A 27,847-nucleotide genomic window follows, 5' to 3' on the forward strand; every position below is an offset into this window, starting at 1 on the left:
TTCCACCACCCCATTAAGGTCGCCCATCATGATGAGTTTCTCCCCTATATATTCCTGTAGTATCTCCTGTAGCCCCTGATAAAATTCTTTTTTCTTTTCATTAGGGGCATAGATTCCAGTTAGGATCATTTTCTCTCCTTTAACTTGGACTTCTACCATCAATATTCTCCCCTGGTCATCTCTGTACAAAAGCTTCGGTTCCAGTTTTGAATGTACATACATTACTATGCCTCTTTTCTTTTTGTTATATGAAGCAATAAATTCTTGACCCAGTTTTCTGTTCATTAACAATCTTTGATGTTTTGGGATGATGTGTGTTTCTTGTAGGCATGTGATGTCGTTTTTTTGTTTTTCCAACACATGAAATATTTTATTCCTTTTCCTTTTCTCGTTTAACCCATTTATATTCCACGATGCTATTTTCAATTCCATCATTTATTTTCATTAATTAATATAGTTTATTCAATAAAAAGTATCTATTAGTTGGATTCTTCTTCATCAACTAATTCTCCTACTTCTATTTCCTGTTGTTTGTTATCGCCGAAGTCCCCCTTATAGGTTCTCCTGAATCTTTCCATTTCTTCTCCTGATAAACATTTTTTCCTCATCCCCTTGTAAGAGAAGGATATCCCCTCTGGGAACTCCCATTTATGTTTTATATTTTTTTTCTGTAGGGTTTCTACCAGAGGTTTATATACTTCTCGTTTTTTTAACAGTCTGTAAGGAATGATTTTGTATATCACTATTTCTTTTCCCTGGATCACCAGTTTTTTCCTATTACTAGTTTGCAAGATTTTGTTTCTTATTTCCATTGTTCTAAAAGTAATGAGACAATCCGATGGCCATTTGTTGGCTTTTGCAGTTTTTGAATTGGTTCTATATAAGGATTCGATGCTGGAGGAAATTTCTGATTCCTGCATCTCCAGCCAATTTGCCAATGCAGGGATTATTTTTCCTTCCAGCATCTCTCCCACTTCTTCTAAGATTCCTCTTAGACGCAATGTTTTTTCTTTTCTATGCATCTGAAGCATAGCTATAGAATCTAGGATATCTTCCTGCTCTGATCTTAAATTCACCACCTCCTTTTTAGTCTTATTTACCTCTTTTCTTATCTCCTTTCCCTCCCTACCCAGTTTCTTAGTGGTTTCTTCCACACTTTGCGTCTTCCCTTTTAGCTCTTGCACCATAGAGTTCAGTTCTGTATTTTTCTGTGCCAGGTCCTCTACCTGTTTTGACAGAGATTCAGTGGCCATAACATTTTGATCTAATTTTTCTCCCATTTTTTGAAACTGTTCTTCATTTCTTTTTGTATTTTCTCCAATCTCCATTTTCAATTCCTGTTTTAAATCTAATATATCTTTTCTCAGATTTAACATTAATTCTTTTATATCCATTGCCATCTCTGACTCCACTCCTGACCCTTTTCTACTTTGCGGTGGTACAGTATTCTTTTTGGTTGACATTCTGTTAAACTTTCATCATCTATTGTATATATAATAACCCAGTATGACTCTATTGTTTCAATATTAAGAGCGCCTGGGAAATCGGGCCGGCCGGCAGGTGTAACCTAGGGAAGAAGGGAGGTAAGCAGAGGGAGAGGAGAGGAGAAGAGAAGAAAAAAGAAAAAAGATAAAAAAAGGGAAACAAAACAAAAAAAAATTTATAAAAAGTGGGAAAGTAGGAGGGGGGAAAGGATAAAAAAAAGGGGAGGGGGAAATAAAGAAAAGGAAATAATAGTAATAATTTAAAAAAAAAATTGGGGGGGGGGTGGGATTTAAGCTGGGAGGTGGTTTATCTCAATAACTATTGCCAATTATACATCATTTGATCAAATTCATCCAGTCCAGTGATATAGATTACTCATTGGTTGTCTCATCAGGTGTTCTGAATTAACCTTTTACTAGCATTCAGTGTTGATATTACTGATGATCTTGGTCCTAAGGGTTTTCTTCTCTGCAGTACACCAAAGAGAGACGGAATGATTTTGAGAGTCCAAGGTTACCAATAGTTCAGTACCTTGTTTTCTAGTCCGCCCAAGACTTGAATGTGCTTCAGATAATTCAAAGGTTTTAGATAGTTCAAATTATTTCCCCCTTAGCTGCCAGGAGCAGTAAAGTGCCTCAAGCAATTCAAGATTTTAATCCGTTCAGTTCTTTGCCTCCGATACAGCAGAGGGCAGTAAGGTGCTTTAAACAACTCAACGCTTTAAACAGTCTAATACATTACCTTCAAAGCAGTAGAGGACAATAAAGTGCTTTAATCGATACGTGTCTTTAAACAGTCACACGAGTTCCTTCCTTAGCAGCAAAGGGTGATGAGATGCTTTAAGCAGTCCTGAGTAATGAACAGTCCTGTATGTAACCTCCGAGGCTGCAGGGGGCAGTAAGGTGCTCTGAACAGGCCTGGACAGGCCTGGGCTCTAGGCAACCCACTCACTTGCCTCCAACACGGCTAGAGATAGTAAAGTGCTTTAGTAAAGATAGTAAAGATAGTGAAGTGCTTTAAACAATCCAAAGGAATTAATCCGGAAAGGTATAAATCTCCAGGCGGATGAGCTTGCTAAAGTGCGTTCTAATCTGTTATCCGCCTCCTGATGTGTCTTTTGTTTTTTACTGCTGGCTCATTCCTCTCTCCGACGCCATTGTGGATAGTTCTTATTCTCCAACAGTCCTAATTAACACCAACATCCATGTTAAGCCAAATATTTACACTATACCTCTGTCCGTTTGTGACTTTAGTCCTTATATTATTTAATGAAGAGAACGTCCTTGCACCTACGTGCTGCTGCTCTCAGAAGATCTATTCCATTACTTGTAAAAGCTCCGTTGCGCTCTTTCCGTTCCGGGGTGTCGCAACGTAACCCGGACTTCTCCTTTTAGTTTCTCTCCAAATCGGAGCTCTATTAAAGGAAATTTGGTCCCGGTGACATCTCGGAACCGGGCTCGCTGCTGGCTGGAGCCAAGGCGTTGCTTACCCGGGAGCTCGCTGCGTTCTATTAGGCGTTCGGCTCCTCCCGCCTCCGCGCTGCTGGAGCCCTCACGCCCGCCACCGCAGCCGCTGCTCCCCGCGCTTTCGCCACTTTCTGTGCCCCAGAGACACCCTCCCTGGGGGTTGAAGGGGGCTCGGAGCCCAGCCCCCTCCTTCTTCTCCTGCCAGCAACCGCGTCGGCCGCTTCGAAAACGGAGCTGCACAACGCGCGTCCGACGATGGCGAGGACCAAACCGGAAGTCTAAATGACTGAGTTCTTACAAATGTGGAAGGGGTATAATTAGGCACCTACAGAAGTGCCAATTCCACCAACTGAAGCAGTCAAGTGGGCACATATGGAGTAGGCGATTGCGTAGGTAAACTGGTCCCAAGTTGCTATACGCACACGTTTTATATATACACAAGTTGTTACACACATCTACACACAATTCAATAACACATACGTAAAATTGATTCAAATCCAGTACAAATACCAACTAGGATAAATGAAAGGGGGGGGGGAAATGCCTTGCGCTACAGCAGCTTCCCCTGGCCACACACACACACACACTGTGTTTGAATTGTCCGATTGTGTTGACTGTATTAGCGCTGCATTTAAAATGGATGGCAGTGAGCCATCTCAAATTGATGGAGAGGCAGCACAGACATTTAAAAAATAAAATTAGCTATGTTATTTTGGGGGTTACAACACAGTTGGATAGTTTAGTCACTAAAAAAACAATACTTCTGTTTGATTTAAAAGGCACCCTGATTTAATTTAACACAATATCACTATTTGTTTAGAAAATGTATTATTTTCAATGCAAATACTTCCATTAATACCTGGAAGGCTACAGGACTCCCCACCCTCCTTTGCTCCAATGCAAGTTCACAGTGAAACCTTACCCGTGCTTACTCAGAAGTAAGCTCAACAGATAAATGTATATAGCAAGGGTAGAGAACCCTTTTCAGTCCAAGGGCCACATTCCCTTGTAGGCAATATTCCGAGGGCCACATGGCAGTGGTGGGCAAGACTACTTCTCTACCCTGCATCCAGACAAGCAAGAGGCATTATTGAAGTTCAAGGCCACACTCCAGCCACGCAATTTCATTCAGGGTTCAAAGCAGATCCATTGAAGGGTGTGACCTGAGGAGAGTTCTAAGGGCCAGATACACAGGCTGGATGGCACCTTTGACCCCCCCCCCCACACACACACATGAGGTTCCTTACCCCTGGTGTATAGCAATACAGCTGCAACCCTGTATCACTTATTTAGGAGGAAAGAGGATAAAGGAAAGGATTGAAGTGAATCAGGCAGGACTAATGGCAGAGATGGGGAGGCTATAACCAAAGGTTCTAATTTTTCAGGTCATGTTTGCAAAGCACAGAGGAAGAAAGAAAGAGAGGGATGGATGGAGGGGAGAGAGAGAGAAAAAGAGAGAGAGAGATGAGAAGGCACAATGTATTACTATTTATTATGTGTTGTTGTTGTTATTAACATTTGTATACCACCCTATGTACCTGTAGATCTCAGAGTGGTTCACAGTACAGGCAGGAACATCAAAAATACACATAAAAATGAGGCAGAGGAACACTTTACCTGTTTGATGTACTTCATGTAATCTGGGTCTTCAGCATAGGAGCCATATTCATTCTCTACTTGGAAGGCAATGATTGGTCCTCCATTCTTGTACTACCAAAAGAGGGGAGGAGAGAACACATAAGACAGAGGTAGCCAACAAGGTGTCCTCCAGATCTTCTTTGACCACAACTCCTATCATCCCTGACTACTGGCCATTCTGCCTGGAGCCGACAGGACGTGGAGTCCAACAGCATCTGGAGGGCATCATGTTGGCTACCCTTGGCATAAGGCAGGCTTCCTCAACCTCGGCCCTCCAGATGTTTTGAGACTACAATTCCCACCAATCCTGACCACTGGTTCTGCTAGCTAGGGATCATGGGAGTTGTAGGCCAAAAACATCTGGAGGGCCGAGGCTGAGGAAGCCTGGCATAAGGTATCCATCTGTCTCTGGTGGGTCTAATCCAACTATAAAGATTTATTGAGAAAGAGAACTTGCAGATAACTGTTAAGGACCTTCCTTATTGGTTTGATCCATTGGCTAGATTGGCTCTAAACTGGAACTTCACACCACGACTTCCAGGGCCAATCTGGGAAAGTCCCCCTGGTTCTGCACCACTACATATTAGAGGAAGAAAATTCATATCTGAACACTCCTTAAGTCACAAAACCCTCCTTGAACGCACGCACACACACACACACACACACACACATCCCAGAGAAGTGCATCCTCTTTGTATTATCCTTCTACATGCAAAGAACTTTAGACACGGGAAAAATCCAAACATGCCATGCTCAAGTGGTGTGTCACAGAAGAGCTGCACTACATGCCTTTCCTGGATGTGTAAGCTGGCTCTCTGCCATGAATGATCAACTGTATCTCTGCCTTGGTTCCCTATCTGCAAACGAATGAGACTACCTTAACAGTCTCCCCTGCTGGGTTGCTGAGTTTAATGCACAGAGGAGTACAAAATGCTTGGCTACCTCCCAGGCTTGTTGTGAGAATGAACAAATGAAAGTCCTACACAAATGAAGCTTCTGCAGAGCCTGCTTCAACTCATCTTACTTGTGTGAAAAGGGCATCAGGTGATTATCTGGGAATGAAACCATGCTCTTGTCCCTACCCTGTCAGCACAGGGCAAGTTGCCTGGGCTCTGCCTCTAGATGTCCATGAATTAACTACCTACTTCACATGAACAATACATGAAGACAGTTACAGCAAAAGTTGTACAATCTTTCAGCTCAGCTATGGACACCTACAGTAGCTTTGGAAAAATCATATTCCCCCAGCCAAGGTTCTCCAAGTGTGAGATATACAGGTTATGAAGAAAATTAAAAGCATCACAGGGCACTGCACATTTAGAAGTTATTTCACAATAATAAACATATAGGTTGCACAGTTGCATTGGTTGCAAAGGCGTTTCAAGCACAGAACAACACAGAACTTTAGGGCAACCTTGCTTATGCTGTTTGCTCCCATGGCTTACTATGGTGGAAGCAGCTGGGAAGCAGCTGTCTTTTGACGCAGCATCGCCCTAGAGCAGCCTTTACCAAACTGGTGCCAGCCAGCGGCTGTTGGACAACTCCCATCATCCTTGACCACTGGCTGTGTTTGTTGAGGCTGGTGGGAGTTCCAGTCCAAAAGGTCTGGAGCACACCAAGTTAGGGAAGGCTGTTCCCGAGCATGGTCAGAAAACCAGAATGGCAGAGGCAGCTTCCCAGACCCCAATCACTGTTTCCAGGTCAGCCCACCCCACAAGGGCTACCCCTGACTTGGCACCAACCCTGGTCTAAAAATGCAAGTGGCTTAGCAGCAGCAGCGTGGCCCATGATCTGATTTACCTGAAGACGGACTACCTCATGCATCAGGCGATCAAAGTAGTCATCCACGGCTTCTGTGAAGCCTTTGTACGTTGTCCTCAGTTGCATTTCGGGGTCTTGGAGCAACCAGCTAAGGAGGGGAAAGGACCAGAGCTTGTGAGAAGGTAAGAAGAGCCGTGCTGGATCAGACCAAAGGAACATCTGTTCCTTCCTTCGGCCAATCAGGGAAGCCCAAAAGCAGGCTAGGCCACATTTGGTCCCCAGGCGTAAGGCTCCCCACCTCTGCTCTACAAGCTAAAGTGCAGAAGAGGGACAAGCTGTCAAAGTTAAGGATGGGGAGCACAAGTGGCAAAGCATGTTGGGAATGGGAGGTGGCATGCAGAGGAGGATCACATGCAGGTGGGGTGGAGCACGAAGGGATGGATATGTGTTTAAATTATTACTATTTAATATTTATGGATATCCTGCCTTTTTCCCTGACAGGGAATGAGTGGAGCAGGTCCAAGTGGGGGGAATTAAGAATAATATTTGAAAACTGCTAGCCTTCCCGTGACTTAAGGTATGTTTGTACTGCAGAATCTAAATGGGTTTAACAGTTATTTTCTCTACCCACTGAGCCCTGGGGTTGGTAGTTCAGGGGAGAGGGGCTGGGGATGGCAAGGATTCCCAGCCCTATCCTGGTGCCTTTTGGATGTTGTCAGACTCCAACTCCCATCAGCCCCAGCCTGCATGGCCAAAGGTTGGGGTGATGGGAGTTGTAGTCCATCAACATCCAAAGGGGACTGGGTTGGGGAAAGACTTGCTTATGAAAGGCAGTTTGGAGGTTCCATCCTCCTCATGAACCCTTTTAGCATGTAGAGGAGTTGGGTCTGAGGAATGGAGAAGGAACGGTTGTCACAGATATTGTTAGAAACACAATGAGAGTCATGGAGACAAGAATTAGTAGTGGACGAGGCAGTGGGATTGGGCAGGGGGCGGGAACGGAGATGCGACAGTAGATAAGCTGATGCAGAGTGGAGTCAGTAAGAAGGAGTCTAATGTCAGAGTGTTCCTGTTACCACCAGGAATAAAAGGAACATTTGTTCGTGGAGTCTTCTGGTTTCAGTTATTCACAGGGAAAGAATTTGCAAACCACCCCCCCCTTCCTCGCCAGCATTATGCACAAAAGCAGTTGATAGCGTTCCAGAGAAAATGGGTATAGGCACCCATAAGAGGAGGCAGCGCAAACAAGGCACATTTGTTCACACTTTGCATCAAAAAGAGGAAAGAAAAAATGTCTTGCTCTGAACACTAAGCATTTTCCTCCTCTCTTTTCTGCAAAATAATAAAGGGTGCAAAGCAATAATTGCCACGCATATGACACTTTGTGGGTTTTTGGTATAAGTCTGCAAAACTTGCATGCTTTATTATGAACGTGTGATTTAAATGTAATAGTAGTATTTATTTTAAAATCAGCTAGTCCATTTACCCTGTTGCTGATGCATGAAATCCCTGTCACTGTTCAGATTTCCTGCATTGGAAGAGGGTTGGACGAGATGACCTTTGAAGGTCCTTCCGACTCTGTTTCTGTTTCCTATGTAAAATACCACCCGTGTAGGAATACTGCTATGTACTAAGTCAGGGAATTCAGCAAAGAACCCTGGGCTGACTTTACCCTGTGCCCTGCTTTATCCTCGAGGTGCCTCTGTCAGCGCCTCTCTCAGCCTCTCCATGTGCATGAGTGAATCTCTAACATCCTCGGGCTGTTTTCCAGGTTTGCTTTGCATGTGGACTTTCTTCATCTCCTACCTCACCCCATGGGAACCTCCTGTTGATGCAAACGGGAGTGCAAATGAGAGGTTTCAAGAGCACAGCATAGCTGCTGGGATCCTCTCCTGGTTACCAGATCTCTGGGGAGCTGCTGGCACAAGCCGGTCCCCACCTATTTATTTCCTTCAGTCATCTTTCCCACCAGAGGTTGAGCCTCTGCAGAGAACCATTCGGGTAGCCGATTTTCCCTCATTCTGCTCTCACGTCTTCTCTCCCCCTTTGTGGTAAAACGATGTGAGACATTTCTGTCCATTTTTATGCAGCTGCATCTTTTATTTATTTAAAATATTTGTGTACCCTGTCTCTCCTGCTGTCTGACATAGTTTACAGATTCAGTTAAAGCAAATCTCTTCAGATCAAATGTGCAAAACCAAATTATATTTGAAGTAACTACATGAAATTGCTCCTACCCATCTTTATTATTATTCTTAATATTGAAATGGTGTTCAAAAATAAGAGGTAGAAACCCAGTTTCCCAGGGCGAACAAGGGAAGTACAGAAGGGAAGTGTGCATCTATGCCAACCTTCAGCAACCAGCTGCCCTGTATTTTGGACTACAACTAGCCATTTCAGAATCACCAGTCTTTCTGCATTCTCCTAATTAAGAGTCTGCACCCTGAAGTCCTGATGGGCAGTAGGAATTGAGAGCCACAGAGCCAAGGTTGTCTAAAAGACAACCAAAACTATCTAGACTTTACCTGGGCAGACCACCAAGGTCCCACTCGGAGCAAATATAAGGTCCTGGACGCAGAATCACCCACAGCCCAACTTCTTCAGCTGTCCTAAGGAAAGCCCTGGAGAAGGAAACAGTGTTAGGCAGAGTGAGAGAACCACAAAGCTGGCAGGAGATGTTATAAGGAACAGCTACTAGCAAACCTTACAGATCTGGAGAACATTGATCTAGAAAGATCCCACAAGCTGTAGTGATAAAAGCATTGGCAATGGGGAAAAGAATGGCCATACAGTAATGCAGTACTAAGAGCAAGCAGAGCCTGTGATAAAACTGGTTGCTTCAAAACAATATGAGAACATCACTCCATGTTTCTGCAACACCGACTCCCTTCTCTACATGTTCTCTTTCCTATTCCACTCTCACCTTTGCCTTTTCTTCTTTCCCTTCTTTCTAATGACTACTTCTTCTTCTCCCATCTAAAGTCTATTATAGCTGCTAGCCCACTACATTTCAAAACCTTATGCTTGTCTTTACCTCTCTTCCCACTGGCCAGTTTGTCTGTGACATTGGAGCATCTCAGCCAATTACAGACCAAGGCTTCACTACTACCACAAAATCCCTTAGATGCTTAGCACATTAAAATGTAGTTAAACTGCAAATGAACAGCAGCAGTTTATCCTTTCTGGACATCAATCATTGGATGAGCTCATATGTTTTGCATTCTGCCTCTAGAAGAGGCCAGTCAAATACCTTGAGAGCTCAAATGCAAGAGAAGACCCCTTTCACAAACACTTTAGCTTGGAAAGGAAACAACTGAGTGGGAAGGAAATATGGTGCAAGTACAGCCATCCGATGGCTTTGTCACACTTCAACTGCATGCTGAAATCTCCGTTTCTCCCCAGTTGTTGTTGTTGTTGTTGTTTTTACCACACCACCACAAACATATCCCAGGTCTGGTGCCATTGATGTGATGGAAAGTCACATCCCCTAGAACATCACCTGTGATTTGGGCCAACTGCAAAAACAATGGTACAGGCTGTACACCATGGACTCAGTTCAGCCTACAGTCACTCAAAGTTGTGAGTCTCAGTCGTCAGCCATGTGGACATTCTCTTGCTAAGGATGCAATCAAAACTTCAGACCGACAGAAACTGGAAATAATGAGGACTGAAGCATTCTATTATTGGGCTTCTATCCAAAGTAGCCCCAGATATGTTTCTCTGTTAGCACAAGGAATTTTCCTTCCCCAGTATGCCCCCTAAATCTGTTGGGTTTTCCCTAACACTTTGTAGAAGATTTGGGGAGGGCACAGAACGCATGGCAGGGCAGGGAAAAGAAGCAGGAGAAGGAGAGGGAAGTTCCATTGACAACTGTAGATACAGTTGTACCTTGGTTGTCAAACTTAATCCGTTCTGGGAGGCATTTGACTCCCAGAACCGTTTGAAAACCAAGGTGCAGCTTCCGATTGGCTTAAGGAGCTTCCTGCACTCAGTCGGAAGCTGCGTCGGACATTTGGCTTCCAAAAAACGTTCGCAAACCGGAACACTTACTTCCAGGTTTGCGCCGTTCGGAAGCCAAGCCGTTCGAGAACCAAGGTACCACTGTACTTGCACTAACAGAAGGAAGGCACTGAACACCTCCTGCAGTATTTTAATACATCCTTTGTAAGCATCCTAGCCTGGCTAACATAAGTAACGGCCCAAGATTCCTGCAACTGCTGAATGGAAACCAAAGCTATATGAGAATGCCGTTATAAATTTATAGAGAACTTGGAAACCTTTATTAATTTTTGACACGTTAGGCTGCACTCTTCAAAAGGTGTAAGAAGCTTAACTGAAATGTTGCAAAACTATATGAAACTGTACAGATTATGATTTGGGAAATGCATAGTGATATCCAACCAAGTCACATTCCACAGACAATGGTGGGCTCATGTTACTTAAGAGTAATACTCTATTACTACTGCTGGATATTCTATGACTACTGCTAGATATTACACATGGAATGAATAGGAGCTTTAAAAAAGCATTAAATTGTAATTGATTATTTGTGATTGTAAAGAAAATTAAGTTAATTTTTTTTTTAATGTAAAAAGATTTGAGGTAGATGGAGCTTTGGTCTGAGCTGGGAAGGAATGAACACTGAGCTGTAAGCAGGCTTTATCCGGCACAGAGACAATTCAGCACCTGTTATTAACAAATGCTGACTCACCATATCTTTCTTCCTCTTACTCAGTCCCTTATGGATAGGGTTGGCAGACTCTGAACAAGCTTTATTGTCAAATGGAGTGGAGAAACAAAAGATTGCTATGCAGGGCATAAGCCTGCAGAATTGCAGGGCAGGAATCTCCTTATTAACTCATCTTTAACTCATAGAGCTTGAGGGAAACTATTAATATTGCTCCCTGAAGATCCTTCCTCTCAGCTTAATTTGTGTCTTCACAAATTGAGCTTTGAAAAATTTCCACTTCTAAAGGGATAGAGCACAGCTCCCTCCCAGTACCCCCCCCCCCCGGATCTTCTTCTAGCATTACTAACCCAAACAACAACCCACCCACCCCCCAAAATGTCTAATGTTCTGTAAACTACAAACCCTGCTCCAATATTCTGCAGCCAGGGGCAACTAAAGCCAGAGAAATTGTCCCAACTGAATAACATTATTTGTTTACAATAAATTTTATTTCTCAGGTTGCAGAATTTACTTGTGTGGGGGTTTGTTTCAGCCATGGACCGTGAGATCCATACTTCAGATCAGGATAGGTACCTCAGATCCAGGTTTCCGCGGAAGTCAAATTTCCCTCTTACTTCTTCGTGAAGATTCCATGGTACATACCTGAAAGACAGAATGAATTAGCCACCCGTTTCAACGCTGGTTTCAGGGGTCAAGATGACAAAGCAAGGAAATCAGCTGACTATCCCCACTTCTCATCCCATAAATAATGGCTTTATAATAATAATAATAATAATAATAATAATAATAATAATAATAATAATAAATTGTGGTACAAAGTTTGCCAACAGTTTTGCTCATTTGGAAAAGAAAACCAGTGATCAAATTGTAAGAAACATAAACATTACTCTCCTATGAATTTTGTATGCAATATACATGCAACCCACTCGAAGAAGCTATTAAGTCCTTAACACCAGGTGACATCAACTTTTAGTATGGAAATTAAGACAAGGGAGACGTCAAAAGGTGCACACAGAATGACTTATTAGCCCAAAGTTATAAATCAGTTGTTCCCAAGGAAGGCTTAACAGGCAAATAATATCTATAACTGAAGAATGATGGGTGAATCTATCCATTTCTACTCCGTGTTGCAGATTTTTACCCATAACTCTGTAGTATCTTTGCATTAGTCTGTTGATATTTTTTGAATCCTCTCAAAGTATGTATTTAGTACGTATTTGCAGGCACATTTCTTTCAGAATACCTATTTAAATACATACTTTTGGTATAACTTCCAAGAACAGCATCACAACATTTGGAGAAGTACAAACTCTAATGGACACCTCATCTCTGATCAGTAAAAAAACTATGAACTGTTTTGTTTTGGAATTCACAGAGATTGGATTGCTTAAGCATCCCCTCTTTGAGGTCTTCTTTATTTCTCTTCTTTTTGTGCACCGGAATCTTCCTTCCTTTCCTTTTCCAGCTTTATCACAAAGCCTGCCTTTTGGTGAGGGTGGTTGGCTTGTTTGACAACACACGCCCCCACAGTTCAGTGTCCCCAATTTAGAGAAGAGAATTTAAGGGAAGGGCTGTAGCTCAGTGGCACAGCACATGTTTTGCATGCAAAAAGGCCCTAGGTTCAATCCCAGAATCTACAGGTAGGCCTGGGAGAACTGCTTGTCTTAAGCCTTGGAGAGCCACTGCCAGTATAGACATTGGTCCAATTTCATGTGGGTGGCATGGAAAGGAAAAAGGGGGTGAAGGGTGGCAGAAAGAGAGAAAGGGAGTGGCAGGAAAATATGTGACCTCACACACTTTGGGTACATGGCCTTCAAAAGTTTATGCCAGTGGGAATGTGACCCTCAAAAGGGGGGGAGGACATTCATCTCTGGTGTAGACTATAGAGAGATGCCACAAAGCTAGATGCTCTGACTCTGTGTTAAGGCAGCTTCCTATCATGTTCCCACGAAGTCAGCAGCTACAAACTGGACTGAGCCTGCAGTAAGAGCAACACTTACGTTGTGAGGGTGTTCAAGCCGCAGGCCTTCATCTTAATCAAGCGGTCTTTCCAGTATTCACGGGGGATGCGGAAATAGTGCATTGAGCCTCCAAAGATGCGAAACTCCTTGCCCTCCAGCAAGAACTTAGCGTTCCTGGCCTGCAGGCCATGGATCCTGCCCCGCAAACGCATGGGGACCAGGCCACTCCAGTTAAACCTAGAATAGGGGGAAAAGTTCAGGGGTAGCACAGCCAAAGTCAAGACATGGAGACTTCCTGGAAAGTGACATCCAGTTTGAATTCTTGTCAAAGCGAGCTGGGGAACACTACCAAGTCAGATAACAGAGAGGGCTTGTGTGGGTCTTTTAGGCACTCTTCGGTATAGTTCTTGCTGAAAAGGCAAGGCTGTGCCTGGGCCATGCTACTTTGAACTGCATGTTTAAAAACTAGCTCTTCAGGAAGATCAGGAAATAACCCTTGTCCCTTACATGCTGGTTTTCTATGTACAAATAATTATACTGTATGGCAGGTGGAGCTAAACCTTTGGTCCAAGGTTCACATAGATAGTTAGACCTCCAAGGATGGGGTGCCAGCAGGGTATGTGGCCAAGATATATACAGACAGGCAAGCACACACACACATTGAGACAGCCAATCATCGGTGAGTGGAAGGGTTTCCTCCCCATGGCAACACTGGGCTGGGAGGAGAGGTTTCTCACCTCCTAGTCCAGAAATGGGAAAGGAAACCACACTCTCTGCTGCATTTGCCCCCAAGCACAGTACTGTACTGGGTATCCCCCCTTCTCTGAGCTCAGCACTGCGATGAAAGCAAAAATGAAGCAGAAGGAGAAGGTTCCTGCCATCTCAGTGCTGCAATGGAGAGGAAAGCCCCATCTACTCTGCAAAGGTCCTCTTCTCCCACTAGGGAGACACCATTGCTAAAAGGTCTAAGAGCAGAGGGAGAAGAGGTGCCTTCGCACAGGGGGATTTTGCTAGAATTGGGCAGGCTGTAAGTGCCTTGGATAGCTGCATCTAGTGTGTGTTATGGGTTCACCAACCCTATTATATGATGATGATGATCATTCTCATATATATATATATATATATATATATATATATATATATATATGAACAATCTGTGACCCATCAGTCAGTCAGTCAGTCAGATTCTTATGTTCCTCCTAAAGGTTATGGCAGTGACCCTGCCTTATCCTCACAATCCTGTGAACTACATTACAGTGAAAGATAGTGTCTGGCCATAGGTAACCCAGTGAGTTCCATAGCTAAGGAAGCATCCAACATGGTACACTGGTCCACCAAGGGCTGGACACACACACCCCTCCCCATCTTTTCAAGAATCCAAAACAGAAGTTTTTCTGAATCCTTAGTGAGTGGTGTTCAGCTTTGGGGTGGTGGTATTACTTATGTAACCTGGTGGTCTAATTATGCAGTGTGGCTTATTACGCTAAAATACAGGTAGATTTAATGGCCACGGCATCACAGAGCATAATGCAGTTGCATGCACTTATATTGCCTTGAGCAGGAGATGCTCTAGAAGTATTACTTAGCAGATCAAAGATGTGCAGAGTTCTTGCTACATAGGAGAGAGGGGCTCTATGCATAGGGGGGGGGTGGGCTGCTAAGGACATGGGCGTTGCAAGATAAATTAAAGGAATCGGGGCACTCCATGATATAAACTGGCATAAATGCAAATTTATATGTAAATATGCCTCTGGGAAATGAAGATGATGGATAGCTGGCATCTCACTAGAATGATGTTTTGCAGCACACCCAGTAGCCATAAAAGCAACATTTTTGCAGTTGTTGGTTTATTAAAGTGTTAAAAACAGGTGCAGGAGATCTGGGGACTGCTGCAAACCCCCTAACAATGACCCTGGCTGAGAACTAGTTAAATTGGGATGAGAATTCCTCACACAGGTAACATTCACACCATGTATTTAATAAAGCACTGTGATTGTGATACCACTTTAAACAATCAAGGCTACCCACTAAGAATTCTGGGAGGTGTAGTTTGTTAAGTGATGTGAGTTGTTAGAAGGCCTTCCAGGCCCCTCCTAGAGCTACAACTCCCAGAGCTACAACTCCCAGAGTTTCTTGGAAAGAGGGACTGATTGTTAAACCACACTGACTCTTGGTAGCTCTAAGAAGGGAATAAGGAGGTCCCCTAACAACTCTCAGCACACTTAACAAACCATAGTTCCCAGAATTATTGGCGAATACCAGACTTTTTATGAGTGCTTTAAACGCATGGTTTGACCATGGCCATAATGTTTTCTCACCACTTTGTTCACTGTTCACCTGCTTTCCTTTTTGTCTTCTAATTTGCCTTATCTGCCCACATCTTATCCATGCCACCTGGCCCACTGGCCTCCCAGTTCACGAAGCAAGTTTTCCAGTTTCTCCCATCTTGCCTAGCACCTTCTTCCCATTTCATAGATGCAAGGAAGCTTTTGTTTTATTTTTTGCTCTGCACCCATTACTAGAAAACAACTTTTTTATGATACTGGCTATGAAAGCACTTCCCAAACACGGTGCCCTCCAGCTGTTTTGGACTGCAGCTCTCACCAGGTCAGAATACCATCATCTCCAAGCTGTAATAATAATAAAAAAGACAGCTTGCAGTTGTAGGAGTACCATCTATCCAAGCTCCAGCAACATTGAGAAAAGCAACTTGCAGCCCATGGAACAGGAATACCTTTTTCAAAATGCAGGCCTTTTCAAGCAGGTTAATGGGAACATTGTTTTCAGACCCCAGATGTTTCAGTGATCTACATAGGCCCAGATTCTGGCACTGCCAATCCATGAAAATAAAGAGGGTGTGGCAGGAGTTTGAGTTCTGCCATGTTCATTTTCCTCACACAACTAACAGTTTGCTTCTCCCCATTCCCACTTAGTGAGACAATGAGACAATACTAGATAGCTAATAAGGAACTTGGATATTGAAACAAAAAACTGACTAGCTGTAATAATAGTATAGATAAGCAGGGATCCTGAGGGCTCCATACAAGCTTCCCTGTTCCTACCACAGCATCAGATGCTCTCTGGAAAATATATTCTGAAAGAACCCATAAAATTGCCATCCAATGCAGCTCAAGGTGTTTATACAAGCACTTTACTTAAATATGCAGTGGATTCTCACTGGCAGGACTCCTTACAATGCCCTATAACAAAGTAAGGCATTCAGATTATTCTCACAGTGAAGAAAATTAAGTTTGTGGTGGAGCTGAGATTCGATCCAGGGGCTTCCTACCACCCAACCACCATTGAGATCAATGGAAATCACAGAGGCCACACAGGAGAGTATCTTTATAACTGGACTGACTGTGATGGTTTCCCGCTCCTCCCCACTCGCAGTTTAGTTCCTTCAATGTTACCTCCCAAGTGATGGTGGGAAGCATCGTCAAGCATGCTTGCTGACTGACTGTAAGCCAGGTATGGGGAACCTGTGGCCCTCCAGATGTTTTTGAACTCCAACTCCGGTCAGCCCCAGCAAGCATGGCCAAGAGTCAGATATTATGGGAGCTGGAGTCCAACAATGTCCCCAACTCTACTATAAAGGGCAAATGAAAACTGAATTGGACAGATTGCAAAAATGTTTTTCCACCAGTTGTAGGAGAAGCCATAGAAAATGTATTTACAGTGGTGACTGCATGGGTTGGGATCCTCTTTCCAGAGAGAGGGAAAGGAAGACCTATACGTAATGCTTTATCTGGCCTCCAGGATCTCAAGTTGAATACCCGCAACAGGAACAAGCTACACCATACAGTGCTAGACCCTGGATGATATATAAATACCGTTTCTAGGCTAAACACACAGCGTTTGGGGAGAGACGTCACAATTCAGGGTAAAGGGGAAGAAGCCTCTCTCTGGCTGGCACAGTCTAGCGAAAGGAGACTAGCAAAGAGTAAAAAAGAAGCCTTTGGTGAGGAAGGGATATGAGTTCTGAACTACAACATAGCATCAAGGAAACTAAATCTGAAACTTGGAAATCCTGACCACACAGATAGTATAGATAGTACCTCTGAACCTCCTCATCCCTACAGGCCTCCGAAACAACAGGCAGGCAGGGGATATACCTGGAAAAAGAAGTTTGCATTAAATGTGGCATGTCTGAATTGGGAGGTCCAGCAAGAAATGACAAGCTAGCATTCCCCAGTGATAATTTTAAAATCCAGTATTCCCAGTGCTACAAATTATGCTGCTTTCCTTTTTAAAGGGATTGTTTCATTGGTGGTGCCACAACTCCAGGATGCCCTCTCCCAGGGACATCCAGCAGACACCTTCTTGAGGCATTTGCAGAGAAGCTGTCGAAATGCTTTTATGTACACAGGCATTTTGTCGTTTTAATTCATTATGTACACAGGCATTTTGTCGTTTTAATTCATTTGCCTTGCCGCTCACCCTGCTGCTGCCTTTCAGTGTTGGTTTTATTGATTGTCTGGCTGCTGTTCCTACCTGTTTTACCAAAAATGCCAGAGAGTGCACATGCAGAAAAAAAGCCCACAGACTATATTAAATAAATAAGTAAGTAAGTAAGTAAGTAAGTTTGCCAGTTCGGGTCCAGGCTGGGGCCTCTGCCAAAGCATGTGAAACAATGGGCTGGATCCAAACTTACTCATGTTTAGAGGTGATGCACGGAAATAAATGGCACTTAAGTCCCATTCTCCATAATGTTTCATTGGACAAGATGTGATTGCTATGCAAGCAGGGTGTGAGGAAAAATCATTTTAAGTCAGATGTACAAAAAATAAGCTGATCATGTAGCCACAAAGTAAGCAACACCACCAGTCTAATTTGTTTTTTTTGGTTTTGTTATATTTTTCCTTATCCCCTTCTATTTTGCGCAATACATTGCCAGATTTAGATCTGCCCCCAGCTGAAGTATATTTTACTCTCTTTCTATTGTCTGTTGAAAACTTTTAGATTTGACGTCCCGTGGGGCAGCAACCTGGTTTGGTGGCGGTGTTTTGTTCTTGTATTACTACCGGTATTAGCAACCTCCTACCTGGTATTGTTTGGGAATTCTAAGAAACAAACAAAAGGAATCGGTGAGGTTTTGACATCCGGGGTAAAAATCAGTGCAGTTTGGAAAGGCTGAGCCCACCATCTTGATTCAAAATGGCCTCTAGTTGTATCCAAACACAGATGCAAACCTGCTCCTCAGTCCCAAGAACCATCAAGGAAAAGTTGGTTATAGTATCTTTAAGAGGTATACGGGTGCATAGTGAACATGCAAGCAACTTTCCAAAATATACAGCAGATTTTAAACTGGGATGGTCAAATGGCAGCTTGCAGACTGGATCCGAGATCCATCAAGTGGTCCTAGCTGAGTTTTAATCAAGGCTGCGGTCAGAACAAACTGCCCACTGTTCAAACAAGTGTTTTGAACACTTGTTTTAAAAAGGTCAGGCAGGGCAAGTCTGTTTCCAAAAATATGAAGGCGTACCCTCAGCAAACCACTCCCACTTTGTACAATGCAAAGGGAAGCCACACAGCACAAATATTGACTTAGTCAATTGTTACTTTGGACAAGAAACTCTCTGAACCCTCCAAAGTGACTGACTTCTGCTTTCTACTTATGCAAGGGAGCATTTAGCAGAAATGTGGGTTTTATAAAGGCTTCTGCTCACCTTCCAGGAGACAAAGAGCAAAAATAAACACAAATCAACAGAATCTCAGCACAACTAAAGCACATCAAACATATATATATATATATATATATATATATATATATATATATACACACACAAACACACACACACACACACACGTATATGTCAGGTGTTTGGAAGCGGGGGGAGGGATATGGTTTTCCCACCTTTCAGGATCCACAAGTTTCCCATATATTCTGAGCCCCATAAGAACAGGCACCCCAAAATCCCCGCAGAGATGAAACACCCATAGGAGAGCTAAAAAGATAAACCTGCAAAGACCGGCTTCAAAGTCAGGTGGGATCCAGGATACAGAATGAGTTATGGGGACAGGCTTGTCATCCATCAGAGCTTTGATGGATATATATCTAAAAGCAAAACAATCCCCCACCCACCACACTACCAGCACCAAGGCTGACATGAGCTACTATTAGCCTGACACAGGAACTGATTTATAGCTCTGGCGATCCATCTTTCCTTGCACATTACTTTTTATGATAGACAAGGAGTGGTTGTATTATGTGTAACGCTTATTTTAAAGCCTTTAAATCATATCCCGCTAGATATGGCATCACTCTCCAGTAATGCCCACCCCCCACTGCCACAGCCACCCCGCTTGAAGCCTGCTTGGGGAAAAAATTCCCCTGGCAGTGACTGCCTCAGCAAAATAATTCTGGCTTTCTCTTTGTTTCTGTGCTATGAGATCTCAGCTCTTGCTGGGTAAAACACCCACAGGGACACATGAACATCCCCAAACCAGTCTCTTGTCGTCTCTCCCACATCATCTTTAATCTGTATTTATGGATTATTATTTTTTTAATGCTATTCCATTTATATCCCTCCCTTTCCTCCAAAGAGCTCAATACGGCATACATAGTTCTCCTCCTTCCCATTCTATCCTCACGACAACCCTGTGGGGTAGGCTGGCCTGGGAGTGAGTAATGTGGCATGCAATCGGATATTCAGAGTTTCAAACGATAGGGAGAGGGGAAAGTGTGTGGCAGCAGTAGGCGCAGAATGTCACATAGGTAAGGAGGTATTGAAGGGGACTTGAGGGGTTCACAAGCCACACTGAGCTAAGATATGGATGGGCGCTAATACTCTGCAGTGGATCCTACCCCCCCCCCCAGGGACATAACATTGCAGATTAATTCTTACTTAAACTCTGGTAAATCTTGACCAGAATACACATTACATTTAAAGGCCTTATTAAAAACACATCTCCCCACTGACCTCAGGACTATGTTTATTACTCAACTTTAACAGGTTATAGATAAGAATAGCTGGGACAGTGTTCTTTGGAGGAGAGTGAATCTACAAGCAAGAGATGACAACAGGCAGACAAGAATGAGTCTGAGCTGGTTGGAAGGTAACTCTGGAAGAGGAAGAATTAAGAAGCAGGACAGAGCTGGCTCCTGCAGGAAGAAATATGTGCTGATATTTGTACACACGCACACCAACCAATCTCCCTAAGGAGGTGCATCCGCGTAAGCAGATTTATGCTCACAGATCCCTTGCTGAATCAGGAGCAGTAGGCATAAATCAGGTGTGCACCTCTATATATGTACCTGAATGAGGCTGCAGCATTGGTGAGGAACTTGTGGCCCTCCAGATATTGCTGGACTACAACTCCCATCATCCTTGGCTACCAATCATTCTGGCTGAAGAGGCATTAATCAGGTGTGCACCTCTGTATATGTACCTGAATGAGGTTGCAGCATTGGTGAGGAACTTGGCAGCATTGGTGAGGAACTTGTGGCCCTCCAGGTGTTGCTGGACTACAACTCCCATAATCCTTGACTTCCATTCTGGCTGAAGTTAGGAGTCCAGTGACATGTGAAGAGCCATAGGTTCCCCACCCTGGAATATGAACTATATGGCTCTGAATGGGACTCTTATGAAAGTTCAAATGTGCATCCCTACCAATGATCTCAAGCAACTACTCACACAATGGCGTCTTGCACAGGTCCTATTGGTGTAAAGTTCTTGGGAGAACCACAGTAGGTCAGACTGTGTCATATGCTAGATTGCATTGCTAGCAGCCCCTCTCTATGTTCCCATTCAGCTTATGAGCAATAAACTTCTCTAGCCAGTAACCAGGTCCCACAAGTCTCCAGTTCTTAAAACACGGGACAGCTAGCAAATCATTTTAATAAAAAGGGGTGGGGAGAACTGGAAAGATTAATGCAGTTTAATGCTTTCACCCAGAAATGAAGGTAGGGCAACACTGTGGAGCCCAGAAAGCTGGAGTAATGGACAGGAACCTAACTTTTTCTGCTTTTATCACTTTGCAAGCCCCTATCTACATTGATGGAACTAAATCAGCATCAGCCTGTTTTGCCTCAGGCTCAATTCTGCCCTTTTCTAGTAGCAGATGCCAGGTTTAGAAAGGCTATCTGCTACTTCATAAAATCACAGCATTGTTTGTTTTAGAAAAGCTCTTTGTTTCTTTGTGTGCATGCCCTGTTTCCTAGATTCCTTCATGCTTGCTTTGCTGCTTTGTTTGCACTGTGCAGGGTCAATGATAGATATTGTCTACTACACCTTGCTGGAGAAGATAGTGCTTTGTTTGTACCTCACAAAGTGATAACAAATTAATGAAATTACATTACTACTTCTCTTGCCAGGCTTTTGGTGGTGGCTGGGGGAGTAATTAAAACATGTGGGTCCTGAACAGCACCGAATCTGCCAGACGTCAGAGCTCCAAAGAACAATATTAGCCTCTACTTTGTAGTGGACCAGCCTCCTATTTAGCAACTCATCTGCAGGTGACCAGAAATTCCACATAGGTGACTGAGTGGGCTGGTGCAGGAGGGACAGGTCATTCCATCCATCCTTTCGGTAGAAGACTTGTTGTTTAGGAGCCTGTTGAGATGTTGCCTTTCTATGCTGGTTGCTAACACAAGCTACCAGTCTCTTAGCAAGATAATTTGTGGTCCCATTTACAAGGCTGTTACATATTTTAAAATGAAAGTTTTATAAATCACATAGAATTGTTCATCTGGCAGAATATGTATAAAACAAGGAAGGGAAATGGGGCATATTCTGGGAAACCCAAAGGGATGTGTCGCATGCCAATCCATCCAAATGTGTTTTCAATATAAACCATGGCTTGCTTGTCCTGTAAACAGTATCCCAAAGGAAACAAAAAGCTTACAAGCATTCTACAACTGCCCATAGCTTTATCCGAAGACTGAATTACACTTTAGTTTTGACATATTGTAAAACCAGACACCAAGTCATACAAAAAGATTGTGTGTGTCTGTCAGCATCAGCAGGTGAAAGGGACATCATGGGGGGGGGGGCACTACTGAAAGGATACCAGAAATAGCCAGATGACACAGGGCCCCAGTATGCCAATGTTTCAAAATGAAGAGCAAGCAGCAGTCTTTCAGCAAAACAGATTTCTTTCTATCACCTCTGCTACCTGGAAAGTTATAAAATCTCAATCATGTTGGTTCACTGCTAGCACTGAACATGGTGCAGCCAGGGAACAGATGATTATAAACCCACATAAAACAACAAATGAGCATCAACTATCAGCAGTCTTTTCTCCCACAGCCAAAATGGTAAGGGGGGGGCTGTCTCTTTGGAGCCACCTACACAATCACACCCTTCAGGTTAATTTAAGGCAGAATACCTACCACCATAAACTAATAATGTTGCTTAGAGTCACACATGATCTGAAAGAGAGGGACGGAGAAATCCTCTCCTATTCCCCACTGTGATCATCAAAACGGAACAGCAGTAACATTTGAAGTGTATTTAATCTGAGACACACACCAGGAGAAACTGACTGCTTGCATTACCTGGTTGGCAGTTTCTAGAAGATCAGCCTGAATTGTATATGTCTTGCTTATGTAGAATTTTTCTAGGTTTGGGCTCGGTTAAAGCTGACCAACACTGCAATCCTAGACACACTTGAAGTGCAAACTCCATTTCTCGAACCTCACGCATGGGGAACATGTGGTCGTCCGGATGTTGCTGGTCCCCAATTTCCCTTAGCCTCAGCCAACAAGGCGAAGGATGGGAGTCAGAGTCCAACAGTGTCTGCACGGCCACAGGTTCCCCACCACTGCGCTAAGTAAACATGTTTAGGTTTGCGCTGCAAGTTTTATAGTGACACAGTAAGTGATCATATAAACAGCAAAATGCAGTTATTTACAGTATTACCTAAAAAGAAAAATGCATCCAGGTAAAAGAAACCAGTACATTTCCTCTCACCAGCTGCCAGACAACCACTTGAGAAATATTGCTTGTCTCTTTAAACATGCTGATGCACCGGAAGGATATAAAGCTGCTGAGATGCTGAACCTTTCACCAGTCCCTTCGCTCACCTTCTTTCCCTGCCTACTGTTGACAGAACTGAAGTCCTACTTGTTACACCAGACAGGAGAGGAGAGTAAGCTAAAAGGCCAGTGCAGGATCAGTGTAAGGAATATAGTCAAAAGAGAAAATTAGAGACCAAAGAGGACTGGATAAATTCATGGAGGATACAGTTATCAATGTCTACTAGCCCCACAAGAGCTACGTTCTACCTCTAATGTCGGAGACATTATGCTTCTAAATACCAGTTGCTGGGAATCACCAGTGGGAAGAGTGCTGTTGTTATTCAGGTTTTCCACAGGCATCTGATTGGTACTGTTAGAAAAGGATGCTGGACAGTATCAGCCACTGACCTGATCCAGCAAGATTCTTATGTCCTGGGGGTTGTAACCAAAGTAGCACTAAGGTGCTGGTTTCATCAATGCTAGGATTTCTCAGTGCACAACAGAACATTCTCCCTCTCTCTTCCCTAGTCCTGAATCTATTATGAGTTTCCCCCAGCCCTGGATAGCAGATCTGGGTGGAGGGGACATGCAGGGGTAATGCTGGGACTGGGAGGGAGAGGCAGGGGAAGTCTAATTGAACTAGTGGTGATTCTTGCAAATACACAGCTAATTAGTTGAGCATCGCCTTTAATGTTTAAAAGTAACAGGATCTCTGGTATGCATTGTGGCAACTCCAGTTGCTGTATGGAAGCAAGTGTCTCGTAACAATGAAAGGCAGCCTTTTATCTAACAATGAACCTAGCAGCCATAGGTGACAAGAAGTTCTCTTAATGCCAGTGAGCGAGTTGGTTGTTCCATCCAGTCTGCTTAGAAGGCAATGTTTTTACTTGCCTGCTAAGAACCTACCAGTCTACATTTCCATGCTAGCCTCAGAAGGTAGGAATGTGCTTCCCCTTTTCTATGGAAATGCAGGCTATTAGTCTCTTCTCAGGCTAGTGAAGAATTTTTTTAATTTATTTTTTGAAGGCTAGTAACTTTTGTGGGTTTCTTTTCAAGGCTGCATAAGGGGTCTTGCACCTTGCAAAAGTGGGAGGTTACTGGAAAACTTTTTTTAAAATCAGAAATTGCATTGGTAGTCATCTAAGTGAGAAGCTGGATTGCACCCAACGACCAGACTTACCCAATTAACATTAGAGAGAAAAGGCTCTTCCTATATGCAGGACAAGAGCCTTTGGGCAGTCAGGTTGTTTCTTGACTGAACACAAGGAAGAGCTGTGCATGCATAAGGCCCTTTCTTGCTTGGCCAGTGGGCACAATCCCAGACTCCCTCATATGTTCAGTGCTGTACATGTGTCATGTGTAAACATGGTTCACTATCTTCCTGTTATAATGATTTACAACTTCTCAGAGTTCTTAAGATGGAATTTGTGCCCTGTAAACTCTTGAGCTGTGTACATGTCGTACGTTTAAAGCACATCCCCCACGCACCCCAAAAATCCTGGGAAATGCAGCTTACCCTTCACAGTGATACAACTTGCCAGCACCCTTAAAAAACTACAGTTCCCAGGATTGCTTGTGGGTTGGGGTGTGCTTTAAATGCCTTGGTCTTGAGCTAAGGAGAGAGGTAATGTGAATCTTTGATGGGTGGCTGCAGGGGCAAACTGCCTAGAAAAGCACAATCAATCAATCAATCAAGCCAGGCTGCTTGCAAATGTTCCAATATTTCAGATGGGAACAGGGACACACTCATATCGTTGTTAACACTCACCCACCCTTCTGCATATTGCTAAGAGTTCCTTCCTCTCTGAACTTGTTTACCTTGGAATTGCCCATCTGACACAGATTTAAGAGGATGGAGGAAGTTTCTCATTTTGGTTAAAGATATACTAGAAAGCTTTGATTTCTCTCTCCTATGATTCTGAAAAAGAACTAAAGTGCACTGGAGAGCGCCTTCCTGACTATGTATGTGCCCTGGAGTGATGATACCTGCCCCAGTTCAAAGATTTAATGTTTAGAGACCAGGGTGCAGGCAGCAAGCTTGAAAAAATGCAAATGGACCTTCTCAGACATTTTTTTAAATGCAGTTTAGTATACCATGTTTTTAATAAGTCACCTGTAAAATCAACTCCCATCGTTCTTCACCACTGACCTTGCTGGCATGGGCTAATGTAATATCTTTGCCCAACCTGGCGCTCAAACCCACAACCCAGAGATTGAGAGTCTACCGCTCTACTGACTGAGCTAACCCTTCAGCCTCTGCTGAATAGGGACCACTGGAGAGAACTGCTGATTTTTGAACCAACCAGCTGGTCATTTCTAGTCAGTTGACAAACGTACCTGTCAATTAATATGGTTGTGTACAATTCTGAGGGGAACTAGATTCGCAGGTCTCCTTAGAGGAGTTCTTCAAAATAGGCCCTGCAACTTGGGGTGCTATTTATTTTTTTCTATCTCTAAGATCATTAGAGCAGTTTGATTTGCAGAGACAGAGCACGTGAACAGGAAAAGCTTCATGATAGCCTTACCTAAAGGGCTGTCACATGGAAGATGGAGCTAGCTTGTTTTCTCCGGCTCCAAGAGTAGGACCTGAACCAATGGCTTCAAGTTACAACAAAGGAGATTCCCACTAAACGTCACAAAGAACTTTCTGACGGGAAGAGCTGGAAAGAGCCTCCCCTTCATTGAAAGGTTTTTAAGCAGAGGTTGGATGGCCATCTCTCATGGATGATCTAGTTGTGCAGGGGGCTGGACTAGATGACCTCCTGGTTCCATTCCAACTTGTCCAATTCTATGAACAACCTTGTGAGGTAGGTTGGGTCTGAGAATTGGTGGCGGGCCCAAAATCACCCAATGGGATTTGTGGCCAAGTGGGGATTTGCTAAAAGTCCTGCTTAAAAACATTTCACTCTCTTTATACCTAAAGCAACCTTATGCTGTATATAAAGGTGGGGGGGAGGCAAAAATGGAGGGCAGAGGACCATGATGAAAACATGTTCCATTAAAGGTGGGTGGGGGCCCCCCTAGAAGTAAAATAGGACAAGCCTGCATTTAACCCCCTCACACTAGAATGGGACTGGAAGAGGGATGAAGGGTCTATGGGCGCTCCAAAGGGTGCATGGAATGGGGGGGGGTCGTTTGCCCATATATGGGCATGGGCGGAGTCCTCCTCAGGGAAGGGCGGGGCTCGGTCGGCAGGAGGCGGTGCCAGATTAGCATATCGCGTCCAGGCCCCGCCCCTTTCTCCTCAGCGGCTCCTCTCACCTGCTCAGCACGACGACGGCCAACACCGCCAGGAAGGCGCCCGCGAAGAGACGCCGCCGCCGGCGCCCCCCGCAGCTCCACATGCTTTGGAGGCGGCTCGGCGCAGCCCCGGCTCCGTTACCAGGTACTCCGACACTCTCTACCATTGGCGGCGCCGTTACTAACACGGGCGCCTCCCATTGGAGGGAGGGAGGCACCTTCGCTCGGTTGTCGTTGGCCGCCGCCGAAGCGCCGAGAGCGAAAGGGCGGGAGCGTCGGTCTGGTCCCTCCAGGCGATTGGCCGGTGTCGCGCCACGGGAGGCGGGACCAGTCTCTCGTTACTGATTGGGCGGGCGTTCCCCCGTCGATCATGCTTCGTTCCCTGCATTCTAAGGCTCCCGCTCTCCCACCTGTTCCCCCTCGCGGGCGCCCTAGCGTGGCAAGATGCCACGCCGTGCAAAAAAGCAAAGGGGCGGGGTGGCCAGAAAGCGATGCTGGAGCTCTGCACATGCTCAGAGGCTGGGCGATCCTGGGCAGCCGGCTTTCCCGTTGGCAGCTGGCCGCCTGCACGCTCAGAAGTGGAGCTGGACTGAGCAGGTCACTCTCCCTTGGGGGTAGCTGCCGGAGTGCACTTTGCACATGCTCAAAGGCTCCGAGCACCTGGGCAGTTGTCTACCAACATGCTGGACTGAGGAGGTTCGTCTCCCTTTGGGCGGGTGCTGTAGTACACTCTGTATTATGCTGCAAGTGACTGGGCAGCTGCCTGCCCTTTGGCAGATGGTTGCCAGCATGGTTCAGAAGTTGGGTTGGCGCAGGCGACTCTCCCCTGGGATTGGTTGCAGCAGTGCATTTTTCACCTGCTTGGGGAACATGAGCCCGACTGGAGAGGGCGACTTTTCATCCCGGTGGTTGCAAGAGTGCACTCTGTACAGGCTCAGCAGCACCCTCTTTATCGACACCGTCAACGCAGTCCTGCTAAACAGGTTTACTAAGGCAGAGCTCTGAGGTACATACACACCTGGTTGACTCAACAGAATTGACTGATAAGCTTTTCTTGGATAAGGGTGACAAGTCAGGAAATTGCAAGCGAGGGGCTGGGATGTAGCCCTCCAGAAACAATGCTTCTTGCACACAGAAAGCTAACATACAAACCCTCACCGTTATGTGCTAGATTTCTCCATGTACAGAGTATTTTATGCGAGTGTGTGTGGATTCAGGCATATGCACAGGGAAAACATTCAGATATGCAATCCCTTAGCTCCAGTCTGAAACCATATCTTATCAGAAAAGCTGCTGCTACTGCACTTGATTTCCTGTGTTGCTGCTGGGTAATCTTGAGACTCTGAACTTAATAGTACATCCCATCCCTGCCTTTTTGAGATGTTACCTAGTTCACTTCAAATTACGGTAAACCAACTCTGCTGCATTTGGTGCCCTGGACTTTTGACCCCAATCCTCCCTTGTTGGCAATGCTGTTGATTTCTTCTATTTAAACAAAGTAATCCCTGCTCCATAGGAAGTGTACAGTACTTAGGATGGCAGGCCCCTTGGTTATCCGGCCAGAATTAAGAACATAGGTAAGGTAAAGGTAAAGGACCCCTGGGCGGTCAGAGGCGACTATGGGGCGTGGTGCTTATCTTGCTTT

At 44.4% G+C, this 27,847-nt stretch overlaps 1 protein-coding gene across 2 annotated transcripts in view; it reads right to left on the reverse strand.

Annotated features, from left to right (window-relative positions):
* Positions 1–26,464, reverse strand: part of LOC117059766 (beta-galactosidase-1-like protein 2) — a 70,261-nt gene extending 43,797 nt beyond the window's left edge. Inside the window, exons 1-7 of one of the 2 annotated variants that reach the window (XM_033171582.1) lie at positions 26,224–26,464; positions 17,060–17,116; positions 13,041–13,238; positions 11,614–11,682; positions 8,876–8,971; positions 6,390–6,498; positions 4,569–4,661 (exon numbers count right to left, since the gene is read on the reverse strand). In XM_033171582.1, coding sequence (XP_033027473.1) covers positions 4,569–4,661; positions 6,390–6,498; positions 8,876–8,971; positions 11,614–11,682; positions 13,041–13,238; positions 17,060–17,116; positions 26,224–26,369 — 768 coding nt within the window. In that variant the 5' untranslated portion in view covers positions 26,370–26,464. The remainder of the gene's footprint in view (positions 1–4,568; positions 4,662–6,389; positions 6,499–8,875; positions 8,972–11,613; positions 11,683–13,040; positions 13,239–17,059; positions 17,117–26,223) is intronic. The other variant, XM_033171584.1, reaches the window with a different exon arrangement.
* Positions 26,465–27,847: the final 1,383 nt, after the last annotated feature.

The sequence above is a fragment of the Lacerta agilis genome, chromosome 15 (genome assembly GCF_009819535.1).
Source record: "Lacerta agilis isolate rLacAgi1 chromosome 15, rLacAgi1.pri, whole genome shotgun sequence".
Taxonomy (NCBI): Eukaryota; Metazoa; Chordata; class Lepidosauria; order Squamata; family Lacertidae; genus Lacerta; species Lacerta agilis.